General features: G+C 51.5%; 1 protein-coding gene across 1 annotated transcript; it reads right to left on the reverse strand.

Annotated features, from left to right (window-relative positions):
• Positions 1 to 275: 275 nt before the first annotated feature.
• LOC129735100 (E3 ubiquitin-protein ligase RBBP6-like) lies at positions 276 to 9346 on the reverse strand. The gene is made up of 5 exons (XM_055700481.1): positions 9181 to 9346; positions 6881 to 6980; positions 4296 to 4332; positions 714 to 802; positions 276 to 315 (listed from the first exon to the last, which is right to left on the reverse strand). The coding sequence occupies exons 1-5, from the start codon at positions 9344 to 9346 to the stop codon at positions 276 to 278; spliced, it is 432 nt and encodes a 143-aa protein (XP_055556456.1).
• Between the last annotated feature and the right edge of the window lie 11146 nt (positions 9347 to 20492).

A 20492-nucleotide genomic window follows, 5' to 3' on the forward strand; every position in this document is an offset into this window, starting at 1 on the left:
GAGAAACCCATTCGGCTTGTGGAAATTCTTTAATAATCCATCTATGAAAGCTGAATTCATACCTCTTGCATATACATTCAGTGGCTGATGTTAAACGGCATGAATACCCAGCCAGAGGCTTCTGGAGTTAAAACTGACAGATGCTCAATAGATGGGGTCAACAGAAACCTCTTGTTTTTAGAGGAAATACCAACAACTTTGAACTGTCATTAGACAGAGTTAGAACCAGGAAAATTTCCAGTGCTATTGAAATAGATGCAAATATGTATGAAAGTTCACTGAGAAAGATCTATGGACATCTTTAATGTCTGTGACCTAGAGAAAAAAAAGTTTCACATTTAGAATTCCGGGTTTCCCTTGAATTTGGAAGGGCTTTGCAACATTGCCATGTAACATTTCGCCCCGAGAGAAACGGTTCTTACTGGGAGTGTTCATGTCTTTGTCACATAAATGCCAAGGTAAAAAACCCTAAAAGCTCGGTAACACCAGAGGCCTGCCCCAATCTTACCCTATTTACCGGGCAGTTCTTGGCGTAGTGGCCAGGTTTTCCACAGCAAAAGCAACTGGATGACGGTGGAGGCAGATCCAAGGGTTCCCTCAAGTAACTAGAAGGTTTGGGGAAAAAAAGGAAAAGGTATGCATGTGTCTCTCTTCTTAAAAGAAACATCTCCATACTTTTTCCATGACCTTTGAAGATCACATTTGATACTTACTTGGATGGATCGTATTCATGGCAGGACTGTATCATCATCGCCTTTATCTTATCCTCTTCGGAAGCATTGGCTTCAGCCAGGTTGGCAGTCTGTTTAACAGGTAATGGTTATTTGACACACACATTAGGCTACAAATAGGCTCTCTTTGTACCTTACATAAAGACTTGTGAAGCCAACCCAAGTTTTGTCCAAGCGGACTGAAGCTATGTGTAGAAAAAAGCCCACCAGCCAGCATTTTGAAGCTGGTCTTTAAGCTCCAGACTAGTTGAAGAAGCTAGCCATAGTACATTTAACTGAGAAAGATGTGTGCAAGTAGCATTATTTACATTCTGCAGCATCAAAAGGACACACAACCTCAGAGTCGTGGCAGTTGGTTTTGCTTGCTGAAATTCAGCCTCAGACCCAGAAGCATTAAAAGGAATCAAGCTTTCTGTAAGCCCTCAGCAAGAGAAAAGATTCTTTTCAGCAGACATCTGACCACCATGTGCTGTAGGCAGTCCAAACCGCACGGTTCCGCCCCCTCCCCCGCCGGCACTCGCTTCTTCATAGGAAGTGACTGAACTACAATTTTTTTCCAGTTGGCACTGTCCTTTTAACACGCAAATTGTAATATAAACCTTACGCAGAACTAGATCTTCGAACTATGGAAGCCAGATGTGGTTTTTTTTACACAGTACTTCTTCAAATGTTTCTATTACACACTAGTCCAGATACAAGCAGGGTCGAAGGGGGTGACTGTAAATTATTTGGAACTTCAAGCACCTATCCTACAGACCAGCTGCTCATGTTTTTCTTTTTACATGCATTCACTCACAAAAGCAACCAACTAGTTTCCACATGTTATTCCATCTAGCTGTTCCATAGACGCAGGAACATAATCCAGATCGCCATCTATGAAATCATTTCCAGTAACATTTGCAGAGAACTTTTATAGACACTTGGCTGATTTGTTTGAACCCAAATGGTTTACAAAACACATCCAAAACCCACAACACATTTCTAGGAACAGACCACCATTCAAATATGGCATTCAATACATAGTCATAACAAAGCAGAAAAGTTCTTACTACACATTGCCTCCTGTGCCAGCCTGCACTAAAGAGGTTAGGGTAACAGTTCGGAGCTGCTTTGTTACCTCTCTCCGTATTTCTGAAATCTTTGAATTTCTCAAAAGCTTGGACAGTTTTCCACATTTTAGAGTAAATTTCACATGACTTTACAGAACCAAGGGACAGCCCTGAGGGAGACCAATGTCTTTTGGTGGCTGCTTCCCAAACTAATTCTGCACACACCACCACCACCACCACCACCCTGCCGCAAAATGTTAATTAACACAATTAAATTTAATTAAAAAATAAATTAAATAAATGCAGTGAGCGAGGGAAGATGTTCCCAGTGGGAAGGATTTCTTGCTCCTGGAAATGAGCTCTGGCCTTCATTTTCAGAGGAAAGAACTAGCTCCTCTGCGTTAGGCCCTGCCTTCTCTAGTCTTTGTAACTTTAAAGACTATGTTTTTAATCACTTCTGTGGCTAGCACTACGCCTCTTCACCAAGTGCAATCACTAGTGTTTCCCCAGACAGTGTTACACGTTGCTGAGCACAAAATACAAGCAGTTCCATTACAAAACATGCTTTCAGGCGGTCACATCTGCTGGTGTGCCTCGCATAAACACTGACACAGTCCTATCAACAATTAGGTGCACTTGCACACTTTTCACAGTCTGCACGTAAACAAATTAGGTTGCGTCGTCCTCTGTCTGTATGCCACAATTCAAGCAGTCCCGCACCATTCAAAGAATGGATCTGTAACTGTAATGAGTAGAAATTCAAAAACAGCCATGCAATTGTCCGTGTTCCAGAAACACGTCTGTTCTGGCTGTTGCAAAGGCCACAGAAATGTCCATAACTTAGAGCAAATTACATCCTTCTGTAAAAATTGTGTTAGGTTCCAAAGAACAATTAACGGGACGTATGAAAAATGGTAAACAGCTTCTGAAGTGCTGCTTCTTTGTGTCTTGCAGATGAGTAACACTGCAGCATTACGCTGAGGCCAATAAGGTGCTCCCCTTCCATCTTCCCAAGCTGGGAACTACTCTCTACAGGATAGTATCAAAGTATACGCACCTTTTAAAGTTAGGAGAAACACTCTGAATTATTAACAATTAATGTTTTGCTCATATTACGGCAGATACCCAGCTAGAGAGCACAGTGTAAGGTTTAAAAACACTATTTCGCAAGAAAGTACATCTAAGCATACCTTAATAAGCTGGGCCAGAGAAAGAGGTGCGGAAGGGTCGCCAATCTATTCAGAAAAATTAAACACATATTCAAGTTCTACAACCAAAACATAGCAATAGTTCCCCCCTACTGCTGTATGAAAGCCTGCGCTATATCCTCTGAGTGTCACCGGAAGAGCCACCTCCAAGCCAGTGGAATTTATACTTGTTCAAAACAAAGTCCAAACCTTAAACAGCTTAAGTTGTTTAGGTTAAGTTAAGGTTAAACAGCCTACGTTGTTAATGAGAAGAAACTAAAGTAACCAACCCTCTTGAGATCAACCTATTGCTCAGAATACCTCAGAGGGGGACCCTTGTCAAATGCTCACAACTGCTTAAAAGACGGAGGGTTAAGGAAGCTGTCCATTTGCAGCTCAAAAGGATCTAAAAAAATTATTTCCGTTTATTTCAGAAGGAAGTGTCACTACAGGAAACATTGTCAGTGCAGTTTATAAATTAATCAGTTAATAGCTCAGCATTTACTAAATGCACACAGGTATGGTTCATGAACGCAGTATAGTTTTTGCGCTGTCTTTCATTTACTTTCATTAGACCCCAAGTTCACGAATTTCTAGATTAAGTTATCCTAAGAGCTTACAAAGTGATCAGATCCAGTGACCTAGAGCTCGTGTAATGCCTCACTCCATGCTAGTGAAGAACAAGCAGTTATACTTACAGATGAAAACCAAACACCACCGCAAAGTAATGTTTGTACTATGAGGGCTATTTTGAAATGCATCGTTGCACGCAGCATTCCCCCCAAGGGCCAAATGGAGATCTAGGCCATTACTAGTCAAGTATCTCCTCGAGTTACTTATTCATGTTTTAGCAGCAGAACAACAGTGTTTCCTGACCGGAAGAAAAATGCTGCCCCTTCTCCAAATGTAAATTCAAAGTGGTGGTGTACTGAAGAGTGGCACCAAGTTCAGCGGTGCAAACCTTGAACCTGCAAGCTCTACAAATGAGCATACATTATTGGTACAACACACAGTCATACAAGAAATAGTCTAGCCTATTCAGTACGAAATGCAATGCGTTACCAGGCACAAATACCATTATTCACATTAGAACCGCGCAAATGTTGGCATTGCTCAGTTTTCACTATGCTGAATCAAATGCATTGGATTTACAGCATACACTATGTTTCGCTGGAAAATATGTTTGAGATATATATATTATAAATATCATAGATAAAACATGTATATTTTATATATTTTTATATATATTAAAAAATTAGTACAAGGCTACATTTCTTAGACTTAGGTGCAGCATGTAGAAAAAAGTTTCAGCTTGTGTTTTTACATACCTCTTTTGATGTTCTACTCGCTGGCTCAGTTTGACTTCTAGAAGAAGAAAGAAAGATGATCAGAACTTAAAATAAAGCACTTGTAACCAACATAAAGCAGTGAAAACAGTTTATAAAACCTGAAAATCAAAACATTGTGTACTGGTAGTCTTATGAATATGGAAATTTATTTCGATACATAAATGTGCTCTCCCGGTACATTCAGTGCAACTGAAATAAAACCCCAAATCCCATTCCTTCTTTGTCCCCAATGACTCTAAGATACAGAATACAGCAGTGCAAGAAGAAGTCCTCAGATATTTTCTTTCTGCTCTCTAAGTACCAAAACTGTGAAGACTGTGCTACATTTTTCTGTTCTTAAATAGTCAGCCATCCAAATACGAAGGCACCTTCAGGCAATCTGTATAGCCCCACTATCACAAACAGGTACCCGATAGAGCACTTTGGTTTCTACACTCCCCTGACAAAACAAGAACAGTTGTCTGTAGAAAAGTGCTTCTTTGTGGAAGCCCAAGCACTGTGTTCAGGTACCTACCATACTTAGCCTAAAGTGACTACCAATAGCAGTAGAAACATCACCTGAAAGCAGTTCCTAGGATTTTCTGTGGTCGAGGAGGCCTGTGTTAAAAAAATAAGAAAAAAAGTCTTGATTACCAGAACTTGCTTTAAGATCATCTGGAACATGCTACAGTATTTTAGGAAACACTTATGACACACAAGCCCTTGCCGAGATTCCACATACTCATTGGTCCGTACCTGCATGCTACTCATGAATCACACATGCAACCGTCCATCAGTTAACAAACAATTCGTACATCATCCAAAGCGTCCCACGAGCAGAGGCAACCCAAAGGCTGCTGTGCAAGCCCTGCACAAATAGAAAGGCTCATACTTCCTGCCACTGCTACACCACCACCAGGCTCGCAAGTACAGCCACGTACCTCCCGAACATGAGGAAGCGCGAGGAAAAGCTTTAGATTACCACACCATGGTTTCTTCATCCACTTGCCTTGAGGAAGATACTACAAGGTGACTAACGCATTTCTGAATGGTGGAATAACATCCACCATGACAGCATGCATTCACCATTCCCAAACACTAACGACTCTACCAGTTGTTTCCACAATGGTTCCAGCTGAAGGAATAGAAAGCTGACCTGCCCGATCCATTTGCAACTTTAGCAGAGCAGCGGCATTCATCCCTTATCCCCACGTGCAGGTATTTCTTGGATCTTTGATGCTAGTGGCACCTAGCCTCTCGTTTTAGGGCAGCATTCCAACACCAGGAGAGGGTGCCATCCAACCACAAATGGAGGCTCTATTGACAAGACAGCACTAAGCATCCCGATCTAAATTAACCCCCCAAACAAGGCCATGCTTAGCAGCACAGTGCTGTGGCATCCAGAAACTCTTGGTAGTGCCTGGAAGCACTAATACGCCCAAAGCTTACAGGAGAGCCACATAAGTTCAGGGGGGTTTGCTTGCAGATGCTTCATGGGTACTAGGATGCTGCTGTACTGTTTGTTTGAGACACGCTGAAACTCGCCGGTATACTTTATTTATTGAGAACTAACATTAGAAAGACACGGCAAAACCACAAGTCAGTAATATCTACTAATGGTGGAGGAGAGGTCTATCTTGAAGAAGGCTGGAAAACATGACCATTCAAACCGTGCTGATGCAGCTGATACAGAACTGGACTGTACGAATACATCGATGACAGCAACAATGCTGTAGTCAGGCTTACATTTGAGTATCTGCAATTGTAATCAGATCTCTGTCCTCCATAAATCTGAGGAATACAGCAGTAATACCTGGAGCACAGAGAGCAGCTTAGGGGGAAATCAAACTTAGAAAGGTAACTACTAACATTTGGGAATGTGCTCAACTGCTTTCTGAGCTTCAGGTTTGGAGAAGATCAACTGTTCCTTCACCGTCCTGGCACAAAAGGCAATGCGCTTTAGGACGTTGCTCTTTTTCTCTTGCCCGACACAGGCATTGTCTTTAGGAAACTAATAGGAACCACTGAAGAATGAAACTTCTTGTCTGCACGGTTTGCCAGCTGGCCACTCTCAGTCTTTCCTCTGGAGACAGCATGCAGCCCCGCCACTCCCACCCCTTTGGGGTGTAAGAATACCCTGCCCCCCCGCCCCCAAACAAAGGAAGCAGTCAAACACGGAGACTCGGACTGCTGGCAGATGGGAACAAATCACCGGTTCACACTGCAACGTGTCTCTCCGTTTACTCTAAAAGCACTACAAGCAAAAGCATAAAATAAGGAATCTCTCTGCTTAGAGGAAACAGGATGGAGAACTTGACTCTCAGAAAAACCAACCCCAAGAACAAACTCAATTCAAACATCAGAACAGCTACCACTGTTGGACTTTGAATGCCACGTCCCAGCGGGCTGAAAAATCTAAGTCTGCTTTGGGACAGATACATTCAAATCTGCCCTGTCACAACACAATTTAACAGCAGCTTTAACAAGAAAGAGACAACCGGAATGCCTCCGTAAACCAACAGCCACAAAGAAGGTGAACACACTGAAACCCCTCCCACAGAACACAACGCGTTATGGCTACTTACCCAAGGTCTGTCTTGCCGGTAGCTTTAACTCCTCTAACGGGGACTCCCCTAACAGTTACCGATGAGTTCCCCGGAATCAGGGCATTATCATCTGTGTATTCTGGAAACAACATCAATACAGAGAAAGCATCAGTCAGCTCCTAAGAGTGATATTAATATGTCATGACACAGCACTTCAGGGAATCCCTTTACAGATAGAAAGGCAACATTTTACACACAGCGTCATGCTTTTATCATCTCCACACACTCACGGTACCTTTCCAGAAATCTGCAGGTCTGATAGTCAAACACAAGCAGCAAAATCTTTTCCATTTGTTTTGAATCGTTTCAATGCCAACAGCAAAATGGTCTCTAAAGTCACTAAAGCAGAGTCTGCTAAAACATGAGGCTCTTTCCTGATCTAACTTTCATTGCTTTTGCTCCTGTTAGCTTACAAAACCCTAGAACATGTCTCTATAATAGCGAGCACGGAAGAGGACACCCCCACCCCGGCTCCCACCTTTTCAAACACATCCCAACCATCCATTTTGCCTTCCCACCATCTTCAAAAAGATTCCACCATCTCTTTTTTTTTTTTTCCCCCAGTGATGTGTAAAATCCTGTTTACTTTTAGCTTCTATTAGCATTGCTTCTATTACGAGATTTCCGTGATCACGCGGCCCCGAAAAATCTGAACAAGTTGGCCATCTTCACTCAGGGTTCACTGAAGGGTCTTTCCAAGATCATGCCAACATTTAGTCAGGACTCCTGCACAAAGTTATAAAACCCACTACCATATCTCCACAGGGAAGATCTCCAAGAACCCCCTTTAGGCAGAGCATCCTGGCCTAGTTCTTTCCTTCGTCTTCTGAAGGTGACTTTAAGCACGTAGATGCTGTTCAATAAAAACGGAAATTCACGGTTATGTATAAAACCCCAAAATCTGGCATACATGTGTATGACACTGAATTGTATTCCTTAGCTTTGCTCTGACAACCACTGGGGGATTTTTGCATTTTCACAGGGAAAACACCCTTACAAAAGTTCCAGTAAGCATCTGTGTCACAACCTGTACATCTGCCTCTACCTGCATGTCTGTCTCTACTGCTGTATATGACACGCGATCCCGTAACACCCCCAAGACCCCTAACACCGTGCTGTTAAGTCTCCTCACAGATACTCTCCTGAACATGCTTTACCTATCTGTAGGTAAACAGCGTGTTTAGGTCCAACCACTTGAAAGGCTGGGGCCAAAGTTACAGTTACCGCAGCAGGCATGTTATTCTGTTTACGTTTTAATACATCAAAGAGGAAGAGGAAAAAATCCTGTGAGCACACATTGTCAAGAAAAGACTGTTGTGGGAATGTCACAGAACCACAGGAAAAAAGAAAAAAAACCCAACCGATAAAATTTGAATGTTTAAGGAATGGAGACGGTTTCCAAGTCTTTGTATTTCTGACAAGTCATATCCCAAAGTCTTTAATCACATGCAAGCTTTGCCAGACGGTAGATTACCAAACTGAAACAGCACACTCAGTAATACAAAACCATTACCGTCTCTGAGAATCAAGCACCATTTCTCAGATTCAAAAGAACTGAGGGTTTCTCTAAGAACATTTCTAGGTATATTCACCATAACTAATCTGCCATAAAACTTCAGTACTGCCCTGACACCGTTTGACAGAAATGAAGAAATGATGCTCAATAGCATCTGAATGAAAATGTCTTTGGTGTAGCAAAGAAGCTGTATTAGCAAGAAATGCCAAGTATACTTTAGACAGAACACTCGTCTACAAGATGGCTTGCCAGGGTCTGCATAGATTCTCACTCACAGATACACTCTTGATCCAAAACGTTGCTACTGAGCACTTTCTGCAGCAGCCAAGCACCACTTTTCCAATGCGGTGGAGTGAAAGTAGCTGAAGACAAATTTCAGTCACCAAACCCACTTTTTTTTCCCCTTTAAATTAGCCACCCACTCCTTTTCTATCACGATCAGCCTTCTCTGCCGGCTTTCAAAGAAATCTGGCAGGTCTGTGATGACAAGGCATTGTCCCACATTCCCTTATCGTTTTAGCTAGAAGGGTTCCCAGAAACCAAACCTCTTCCACGCGCGGTGTCGCACACGGACCCCGTACGCTGCTGTGCCTGGCTGCGCACACAGCCCTCATGCCAGCTGCCAGCGCACAACCACCCAAGAGCAGCTCTGAGGCCCCAGCACAAGTCACCGCTGCCGGCCGTGGCCCAACCGCCTCACTGGCCGCCGGCGCCACCACCAGCTGGCCGGTCCCCGGTCCCCGCGCCCGCCGCCCCCACGCACCTTCCATGGTCTGGGCGTTGGTGACCTGCAGGTCGCAGTGGGTCGCCTTCAGCCTCTCGCGGCCCATGATCTGGCGCCTGAGGTGGCGCAGGGAGATGTGGGGGCCGTGAAAGGTGACCACATCGGAGTTCAGCCTGGAGGAGAACTTGTAGTGGACACACGACATGGCCGGGGCCAGGCGGTGCCCGCTCCGCGATGGCACCTCATGCAGCAGCTGGCCTCGCGGCCCCCACAGCAGGTCAGGGCCCACCGAGGGGCTGGGGCCAGCAGCGCGGGCTGAGCCCGCCGGCTCCTCCTCGCAGCCCCGGTGGGAGGACGATGGGGACAGGCCCTGGCTCGGCCTCCGCTCCCTCCTCGCACCAGCGCTGCCAGGCCAAGCTGCTCGCTATGGCAACCCAGGCGGCTCCGCATTGTGACAGAGGGGCCCAGGGGGCCACTCAGCGCCCCTGGGGGAGGGGCCTTCATCAGCCCCGCCTGGGCCGCCGGTGTCCCTGCTGTCCCCCAGCCTGTCACCGCCCCGTGCCCTGTCACCCCCCAGGGCTGCGGTGTCCCTCCTGTCACCCCCTGGGGCCTTCACCACCCAGTGTCACCTGTCAGCCCCTGCGCCTGTGGTGGCTCTCCCAACAGCCCTGGGCACATCACCGCCCCGTGCCCTGTCACCCCCCAGGCTGTCACGGCCTGCTGTCCCCTCCTGTCACCCCCCAGCCTGTCACAGCCTGCTGTCCCCTCCTGTCACCCCCAGGCTGTCACGGCCTGCTGTCCCCTCCTGTCACCTTCCAGGCTGTCACTGCCTGCTGTCCCCTCCTGTCACCCCCCAGCCTGTCACAGCCTGCTGTCCCCTCCTGTCACCCCCCAGGCTGTCACGGCCTGCTGTCCCCTCCTGTCACCCCCCAGGCTGTCACAGCCTGCTCTCCCCTCCTGTCACCCCCCAGCCTGTCACAGCCTGCTGTCCCCTCCTGTCACCCCCAGGCTGTCACGGCCTGCTGTCCCCTCCTGTCACCTTCCAGGCTGTCACTACCTGCTGTCCCCTCCTGTCACCCCCCAGGCTGTCATGGCCTGCTGTCCCCTCCTGTCACCCCCAGGCTGTCACGGCCTGCTGTCCCCTCCTGTCACCTTCCAGGCTGTCACTACCTGCTGTCCCCTCCTGTCACCCCCCAGGCTGTCATGGCCTGCTGTCCCCTCCTGTCACCCCCAGGCTGTCACGGCCTGCTGTCCCCTCCTGTCACCTTCCAGGCTGTCACTGCCTGCTGTCCCCTCCTGTCACCCCCCAGCCTGTCACGGCCTGCTGTCCCCTCCTGTCACCCCCTGGCTGTCACGGCCTGCTGTCCCCTCCTGTCACCTTCCAGGCTGTCATTACCTGCTGTCCCCTCCTGTCACCCCCCAGGCTGTCACGGCCTGCTGTCCCCTCCTGTCACCCCCAGGCTGTCACGGCCTGCTGTCCCCTCCTGTCACCCCCAGGCTTTCCCCAGCCGCTGACCCTTCCCGTCACCCCCAGGCTTTCCCCAACAGTTGTCCCCTCCTGTCACCCACCAGGCTGTCCCCATCAGCTGTCTCTCCTGTCACCCCCCAGGCCTGTTACTACCAGCTGTCCCCTCTTGTCACCCCCGGGCTGTCCCCACCTGCTGTCCCCTCCTGTCCCAAGGCAGCCTGGGGGAGATGCTGGGGCTCTGCCAAGTGGCACTTGGCTGCCTGCACCGCAGGGACAGCGCAGGGAGGGGACATCTCGGGGTGTCGCAGTGTTGTCCTTGTTGTACTCCTCCATGGTATTAATGATGGTTCCTTTTGTAACTGGCTTTTATTCACTCCGTCTGACGGGGCTTCCTCTGGTAGAACCAGTGCCAAGAGGAAAAAAGGGCGCAGTCCAGTCGTAACGGGCAAGGTGCACACTGTCATCTTTTGTAATGCTTCATAAAATAGCTTTTATTTAAATTCTGTATCCGCAGTTTTTTTTCCAAAAATGTTCAGTTAAGGGAAGATGAGAGAAAGGGTGAGTCCACTAGCACGAGCGGGGAGAGCCAGGTGACCTTGACCTTGAGCGGGGATAACCACGTGACCTTGAGCTAGAATGACAGCCCCGACTCTTCTCTCTGCCTCTTCTTGGATATGGTGGTGATCGTGGGTAGGAATGAGAGGGGGCACGACTAGATGATTGAGAGCAGCAGCGAGGGTGGGAAGGGCCTGATCTTGACTTGCAGTAGGTATGCGAACTTCTAGAGCGAGAGGAAGTGGCATAGGGAGACCTGGACCTTAAAAAACAGAACGCAACACAAAGGAAATGAATGAAGTTAATTCAAAACAGTCACTCACACCATTTTTTTTTTTCCCAGATTTTTTTGGGTTTGGGTTTTTTTCCTCTCCATACGCTTATGTCAAAGCTTCTTTCAGCTGCTGATATACTGCGCTGCAAACCAAAGAGCACGGCGGCATGTAAAGGTTTCTGCTTACGAGCCAGAACGGCTGCTGCTGTGGTAGTGTAAAAACATGCAGGAAGGGTAAGTCTGTTCCCACTCACTTCTATCGCATGGACTGCCCTAGCTATGGATGGATTCCAGGGGTGTCTACTGGTCTCTGCTGGTACATGGACATGCAGATGTCTCACTACCCAGCATCCACCTGCAGCGCAAATCACTCTTGTTGCCGTAAGATGCAAAACAAGTGAGTCTCAATGGCTACAGCGCAGTATCAACTGTCAGGAAAGCAGGGTTTAGCCTGGAGGCAGTAAAGCTCCATTTGAAAATGCCAGCTTAGTCTATTTAACTTCACTACGTATTTGGCAATTTGTACAGGATGCAAAATGCCCCACTTCTAGCCAGTGGTAGCCAAATTCTGCACATACCTCTAGCTCCAACCAAGGCCAGTGACTGCATTTCAAGAAAAATCCTAGCTAAAAGCTTCTAAACTCAGTCTCTAGTAAGCTGACGGAATGCCACTACTCTGGGAAAGATACTGACAGCATTACTACAGAGAGCTCTTCAGATTCCTGCCCAAGGGCTTTTTAAGGACAGAAGACAGCAGCTATCTTTAGATTTTTCTTCACAAGTTATTCCACGTATGTTCATTCCTCCTCCAACTTAAGATTTCCTTACGCAAGTCTGATCTTTTAATTTGTAAGAAAAATTTAAGGATGTCAGCAGAATCTGAGCCAAAGGCACCAGTTTGCAGTCCAGGTTGCAATCCGTCTGTGTGAGATTAGATGACAGAGGCAACAAAGGCAATTCCTCTCACGGATCTCCTCCAAAGTGCTTTGAGGTAACAGTTACAGTCAGAGCACGGAGGCGCAGGAATCCACACCTGTCCAGTTTCTAGCCTCCTCAGGGCTGTCAGGAGGCGAAGGATGTCACTGCAGAGAAGCTCTGGCAAAGAGACACCCGTTCCTTCTCAACTGCTGCCCAGTTATAACTATCAGTCGCCTCCCTAAGGATGGCTCTAAAGTCGCTGAAAAGGAAAAAAAAGAAGGTAAGTTCTTAGCCTGGAATGCAAAGGCACCATCTTGGCTCCCAGGCAGGTGGCACAGATGGCCCAGCAGGGTCATGTCCCCACATTCCAGGGAAGATAAAAAAAGCGCAGGACGTCTTAGTGGGGTGGGTTTGTTGCATCCTTTCCGTTTGCTGAAAGCCTGAGGAAGGATGTATTCCACGGTAGGACCAGTGGCACATTAGACCTGAGGTTAAAAAAGTGCTGCACTTCAGTGACGCTCCCCAAGCTGCTTTCACCACCAAACAGAAAAAGATTTGCTTTCTCCACTGTGGTGGGAATGATACCATAAAGTCTGTCAGGGAGAAAAACCCTCTAAGACTTGCTTGCAAGTTTCAGAAGGCCGGCATTCTTTATGGCAGTGCTGGGAGCACGGGGGAATGTTTCCTCTGAGCGTGCTCACCCAGTTCCTCGAGGGCACGCACTATGGACAGCAGAGCACTTGCACACTCATAGCGCATTACACATGCATTTTCAGTCAGGCACGGGATGGGTTACAAGTTGCTTGCTTTAATGCAAACGAGCACACACCCTCAGACAGCACTGCTGAGGTTTTTTACTAGCTCCCCGTGCTCCCCAAGCGGGGCCTTGCCCTCTCTCGGGGGGCTATCTGAGTCAGAGGTCATGATCTCCCCCCACAACAATTACCTTTGTCCGAATTCCAACCAGCGTTCTGCGGATCGCAGCACTCTATCGGCTTGTCTCCTCCTGCGGCCACAACGTCCTCACCCAGAGGCGCTTTCTGCATCACTGAAGAGAACGGAGATCTTTTCCCCATCCATTCCTTGATCCCCATCCTTCCCAAGGCTGACTCCCTGGATGAGAGGTCCCTTAATTCGTCACTTCTAACAGCTTTAGAGAGTCAGCTTGGCCTAACCTTTGTGCGCAGGTGTGTTTAACGTAGAGCTAAACACACCAAATCAGTGTGGTAACTGGGGAGCTCAGACATCTTGTCCCTTTGCCGAGCCAGCAGCCTTCCCTTAACAGAATCCCTGGACACAAACGTATATACAGTGGAATCTATACAGTGGCATCAAAGGTCTCCCCAGACACCACATCCGTCCCTAAAATCCTTCCCCCCAAACAACCCTGAAAGACTTCCCTTGACCCCCTCCTCCACCCTGGCTGTTCCTGAAATCATCCCCCACCTCCACCTCCCCGCCCTGGCCCTAAAACATTTCCCCTGGACCCTGGTGTAGCCCTAAAGTCCCTCCCCCAGACCCTCGGTCTAGCCCTAAAGTCCTTCCCCCAACCCCCCCGTCCTTCCCTAAAGGCCTTCATCAAACCCCTGTCCGTCCCTAAAACCCTTCCCCCAGACTCCCGAATCTGTTCTCTAAATAACACACACACCCTCCACCCCCCACCCCCACCCCCACCCCCCACCCGGTTTATCAATACACACACACCCGCCTCCTCAAACCTCCCCCACCCCCCATACACCCACTCCCACAAACACACATCCTTGCCCCACCCCCCACCCCCGCACACCCCGCTCCATCCCTAAACACCTTCACCCATTCCCACCCATCCGTCCCTAAACCCCTTCCCCCCGCCCCCTCCCCTGCCCCCGTCCCTCTCTCCCTGGCATGGCCCAGCTGCCCAGCACCACCAGACCACTCTGGCCCAAACACCGTAAGGCAATGGTTCCCACCTGACAATAGCAAGTCGAGGAACATTTTTTTTTCCCTAAATAGAGAGAGTTTTACTTCGTACATTGCCAACTATGCCAAATTATGTTTTGCTGACTGACTGGATACACAGCAAAGCTGAACTCCACATCAAATATAATCAAGTCTATCAAGTATATCAAATAATGGAATACATCAAATGCAGTTTCTTATATTACAATAAAAGAAAATAGCATGCAATATAATAAAAGGAACCAGTAGCAGTTACTGTGAGCGATATGATAAAAGAGCAATAGGAGCGAAGCATCCATTTGTTATCCCAAAGTGTTAACGTGACTAAGGAATGGAGGCATCACTGATTCCCACCCCAACAACACCCAGGCCCACCCTTCGGCTGGGAGCCCCCTTGCAGCCGGTGCCAGGAGTCTCTCGGGAACTGGGAAATTCCCCTGGAGAAGGTACCAGGAAGGAATTCTCTTGCTGCTTCCCACCGTGCATGGCAGCCATGTGAAGCACAGCACAAGAGTTCTGCTCCCTGCCTTCTGTGGTGAGAATATTGACACAGCACTCTTGAACTCATACAGAAGCAAAAAACATGGCTTGGGAAAGTGCAGCGCTGCTCCCCTGGAGAGAGTTCCAGGCAGGAATTCTCTTGCTGCTTCTCACCCTGCCCCGGCAGCCATGCCAGGCACAGCACAAAAGTGCTGCTCCCTGCTTCCTGTGGTGAGAACATTGACCAAAACCTTCTGCACTCATGCAGAACCAGAGCTCACCTTGTGAAAGTGCAGCACGGCTCCCCTGGAGAAGGTGCCAGGAAGGAATTCTGTTGCTGTTTCTCACCATGCCCTGGCAGCCATGTGAGGCACAGCAGAAAAGTGCTGCTCCCTGCTTTCTAAAGTCAGCAAAATTGACTGTCCACAGTTGCACTCATGTAGAGATAAGACTTTCTTACTCAAAAGCAAAACCCAAAAAGCCACGTAGCATTAGGAGCCCCCTTGTCCTTCCATGTGGCTGGTGACTTCCCATGGCTTTTCTGCAAGACAGGAGAAATAACCATGGATTTGGAAGCCCACGTAAATTCAAGTACACTTAGTCCTCTGACAGTCACTACTTATGGGCCAGCGGTCCTCTCACCCCTCCACAGATCTGCCTCTTAGTCCTCTAGCAGTCATCCTCCATGGAGGGACCACAAGTCCTCCATACCTACCCACCAGCTCACCAGAAATGAGTCAGACCACACCAGAAGTGACACTGCCTGACCTGCAGGAGATATATTAGGCCTGTAACGATGGTTTCAAGACAGAAAAAACACCACCATCCACCAGCACAGCAGAAATACAACCAGAAGAAACTACGTACACTAACCAAAGGCCCCCATGCAAACCCTACAAAGGCAAAATAGCTGAAAAAGGGCACTCTCCACAAAAAAAACCACCGCACGGAACACATGTTAAAAATGCCCTAACCCTAGGAACGCAGGGCCAACAAACACAGATTCTGTCCGTAACAATAACACACATTGACACTAACTCGCCTGACCTCTGGCATACCATAACCTTGTTGCCCCCAAACCACAGCACACTGTAGCCCTAAGGCAACACAAAATGGAACGCAAAGTCCCTGAAGATCTCCGCCAGGGCGAAAGCAAAGCACAGAGCCACACAGGAGGGTGGGGTTGGAAGGGACCCGTGGAGGTCCTCTGGGCCAAGCCCTCTGCTCCAGCACGCTCACCTAGAGCAGGTCACAGAGAACTGTGTGCCCTTGGTCTTCGAAGATCTGCAAGGACAGAGACTCCACAACCTCCTTGGACAACCTCTGCCAGCCTTTGACCACCCCGAGGGGGAAGATTTGCCATTTCTATCTCTCCTTTCACTGTACCCCATTCCAGAACAGCCATGACATGACAAGCTCAGGCTTGAAACCAAGTGCTGTGGCTGGCCTGAAATTCTGTCCCCCTATTTTTCATCCACTGGTAGCTAAAGGAGGACAAACAAGGATTTCTTTCAAAGGAGAACTTCTCTTTTCCTCTGTCCTTCTTCTCTACCAGTGATCTGGATCCTGAGTGCTGTGCCACTGTCCTAATGGCTGGGATAGGGATACTTCTTGTAGGACAGGGAGGAGGTGACAGTGGAGATGATCAGGCTGGGGAAGCTGAAGGAAAACGCAAGCAACTGGAGTTGCCTGGAGCACGAGTGGCCAGCTTCAGAGCTAGGTCACCTCGTGTCCTCAGCTCCCATGCAGGAGCTGAACCACACACATGGACTGCAAAGCAGTGTGGCCCATAGAAAAAAACCTGCTTTTGGCTCGGGATCGCCCAGGGGCATTTAACTGCAATTCCGCCCTTGTCAGCAGGAAGGAAACATGCCCTGCAAGCACACACTGAGGCACGACACCTTGCCCGGGGCTAAAGGGTACCTCAGGAGACCTACATGGGACCCCCCGGCACCTGGATTGCTGGCTGGAGGATGGGTAGGTCAAAGGACCCTGATGGGAGCCCTGCAGGCTCCATACATTGGACCAACGGGCACCTTCCCTGGTCACACAGAGCATCCTCTCGGACACTCTGCACAGTTTCTGGTAGATCTCTGGAGAAGAGCTTCTCCCCAGGCCTCTCCCATGGGCTTGCCCACCCCCGGTGCCCTTCCCAAGCACAGCCCCAGCAGGTGGATGCAACTGGCGTTGCAGGGAAGAACAAGCAGCAGGCACCACAGTCAGCACTGTGGGAAAGCTGGGACCCCAGACACCCACCCAGGCTCTCCAATCCCAGCCTGGCCCACAAGAGTGCCTTTATATCCCTTTCCCAGAAGCGCTGAATTCCCCTTCCAGCATTAGCCACTGGACCCACGCTGCTTCTTGCTGCAGTGTACAACAGCCAACAGAGAACTTGCTACATGTCTCTGATTTCCTGCATTTTTCCTGAAAAGGGCGGGTGTGTAACTCTCTGAATCGCTTCTATTTGAAGCAAGGAATTGCTTAGGGTCAACAGTGAAACGAGCCACGGGCCATCAAAAGCTCTTCCCCTTCTTTGCCATGGTCATGGCCTACCCCACAGACTCGCCCCTGGCCGTGTCGGCCACCGGCTGGGTGAAGGTCATGGCTAACAGGGCAGGGGCTCCTGTGTGGCGCTCATCCAGCCCTGATCGCCAAGGGTGAAGCCTTAGCACCCAGGTGGAACAAAGCCTTCCCAAGCAAGGGCGGTGCTCCAGGGGCACCACAATTCCTGCCGGAGCTCACCACACATTTCATTTCCCTGTGGCGCCTGGCAGGACACGAGCGGCTCTTGACTGCTGCTAGTCCCCCCGTCTTTTGGTAAAAATGGAAGTTTTTCCTCCCGGTGGGCCTGCTCCAGTTCCAGCGCCTTGGGGCCTGAGGCCTGGCACGGCCTGTGTGCCAGAGGCCTTCCAACCGCTAGGCCGGCCTCCACCAAGAGGAGTCTGCCTCAGGCCACAACGGTCACCTCTAGGAAAAACGGCTTCTTTTATCGAGCAGGACCCTGTCCAAACCCCAGGGCAAAGCGCTGGCCGCAGGCGCAGGGAGGTGGCCCTTGCCCCCTGCCCTGTCCTGCGCGGGGCTCCCCGGGGCGAGGCAGGCCCGGCCATACTGGAGAGGGCCCCAGCCCCGCCCCGCAGGCCCCGCCCACTTTCCGTTGGGCTCAGACCGTTGGTCACGGGGAGCCCACGGCCACCACAGGCAGCAGGGCAGAGCCGTGCTGGCACGCAGCGGCGCTGGCAGGAGGCAGCCTCTGGCCCAGCAGCGCTGCCACAGCACCAGCACCCCGCTTCCCAGCCTCGCCGTCGCCGGCTGGGCCCCCTCCTCGCTGCACGGCCAGGGCCCTCCTCTCCCGGGCAGGATGGGCCAGGCCAGCTGCTGCTGCGGCTCCAGGTGGGCTCCCCCCGGGCTCGGGGACACGCGGGCACAGCTGGGCCACGCAGCACTGGCGTTGCTCACGCCCGCCGCTCTCTGCTCTGCAGGGAGGCTCTCAGCGACGCCGAGCCGGTGCTGAGCGCGGACGTGCGGCTGACCCAGGGCCGCAAGAGGAGCGAGAGGCGCCTTCTGCTCCTCCACGAGGAACTGGTGGTCGCCAAGTTGCGGTAAGACCCTCAGAGCCCAGATCCTTGCCCCCAGCCCCGGCCCAGGGACACCCTGGCACCAGCCCCAGGTCCCGGCCCCTCGGTGCTGGAGGCACCAACGTCCGTCCCAAGGGCAGGTGGGGGACAGGGCTCTGCGCGTGGGGACCCAGCCCAAGGAGCCCCCCTCCAGCTCAGTGCCCGCCTCTGCTCTCTGCAGACATGGCACCCGCCTGCGCCCACAGCTCCGCCTGGCGCTGGACCAGCTGTGGGTGCTCAGCAGCGGGAAGGAGGCTGCGGGGCAGGAGGGACAGGAGGAGGAGGAAGGCACCGATGAGGACAGCACCTCTGTCATCCTCGCCTGGCCCACCGGCTCCTGCATCGCCACTTTTGGGTGAGTCGTGGTCGGGCAGCAGAGCTTCCCAGCCGTGCCCACGCCATCCCATGAACACAGGCCTCTGCCTTGCGTGCAGAGCTGGGCAGGGAGCAGGCAGCTCGGTGGCAGGGAGGGAGGGACGGGGGTTGTTTCCCCATCCTGCATCCCCTGGTCACCTTTTGGTCCCCAGAAGGGAAGGGCAAATGCAGCCACTCAGGCAGGACCGAGCGACCCAGGGCTTGGACAGCGCCTCTGTCCTGCCCCACGGGGCAGGGCTGCGCAGGCCCCCACCTTTGCCCAGGGCTGGGGGCAGCAGGGCCTGACGCTCTCTCTCCTCTCTTTCTGCAGCTCCCAGGCACTGAAGGAGCTGTGGGTGGCCACGCTGCTGGGGTAAGCCGGGGGGATGCTCCAGGAGAAGCTGGATGGACGGATGGGGGAACACAGCCCCCAGCTGGGGAAGGTGCCCCCGTGGCTGCAGGCAGCTCTCGGGCACAGCTGCCTGACAAGAGACAAGAGACGGCTTGGGGCTCACCCAGCTCCCTCCCTCTCCCTTCCCGGTGCACAGGACACCAGAAGGACGCACGGGAGCCCGCGTCACCCATCTGACATCCATCAAGCTCCTGGAGAAGGAGCTGAGCCGCCGCCACGCCGTGAGTGTCTCTCTGCTCTGGGCCCTGTCCCCAAGCACTGCTCCTGCAGCCGAGCAGCAGAGCCATGGCTGCTCACCTTCTTCCCCTCCTTCTCTCCCACCCAGTGGAGGACAGTGCGCACCAGGAGCCTGGAGAGGCTGATGGAGGCACAGGCAGAGGTGAGAATGGCTGCCTTGCACCTGCCTCTGGCTGCGCCGGGATGCGCAGGGACTGGGGTGACCTTGTGCGGGAGGGACAGAGGGTCTGATGGTGCCACTCAGGGAGCAGAGAGTTTTGGGAAGCCAGCAGCACGCCAGCACGTTCTGACTGGTGACACTGGGAGGAATCCTGCCACATGGGGAAGAGAGCCCGGGAGGGCAGAGGGTCCCAGCTCTGCCGCGCTCAGGCTGCTGGTGGCCCTTTCTGCTGCGGGGCTGCTCTGCAAGCACAGCCTGATTCTTGGCTCTTGCAGGCTCATCCCAAGCAAGGGCCTGCGACGGCCCCATCTGCAAACGCAGGGGGACTTTGCCCCACACCAGGTGAGTTTGGGAAAGCAAGGCAACCTCCTGCAATGCTGTGCTCACTTGTCCCGAGTGTCGCCATGCAGGTTGGGCAGCCCACAGAAGGATGTCACCTGGACGGACAAGGACAACTGCTGGGCCGCGGCTGCTGGACGTGCTTCTGCGGGGACACGGAGACTCTGCTGCAGCCCGCAGCTTGCAGGAGGGCAGGGCGAAGGCTGGCACAGGCTGACCCCGTGGCACGATGGCTCTCCAGAGCCTCTAAGTCAACACCTCCGAGCCACAGCCGCGGTTCCAGCTGCTGCCTCCCTGCCCATCCTGCCGCACCACACAGCACCGTGCTGCAGGATGGGCAGCGCAGGGCAGGGCAGGCGCTGGGACCGCTGGCCTGGGGTCTCCATTGGTGGTGTCTTACTCTGTTTTCCTTTGCAGCAGGAGGGAGCAGCAGCGGGAGCAGCACCAGCAGGAGGAGGATGGGGCTGCCCTGGCCCTTCGCCCTGCGGCGCACCCCAGCCGCTGCCCAGGCGCCAGGGCAGGCGGGCTCCAGCTGCAGCAGGGCGCTCTTTGGGCAGCCCCTGGCAGCCCTCTGTGGGGAGGACAACACGCTGCCCCGGCCC

The sequence above is a fragment of the Falco cherrug genome, unplaced genomic scaffold (assembly GCF_023634085.1).
Source record: "Falco cherrug isolate bFalChe1 unplaced genomic scaffold, bFalChe1.pri scaffold_35, whole genome shotgun sequence".
Taxonomy (NCBI): domain Eukaryota; kingdom Metazoa; phylum Chordata; class Aves; order Falconiformes; family Falconidae; genus Falco; species Falco cherrug.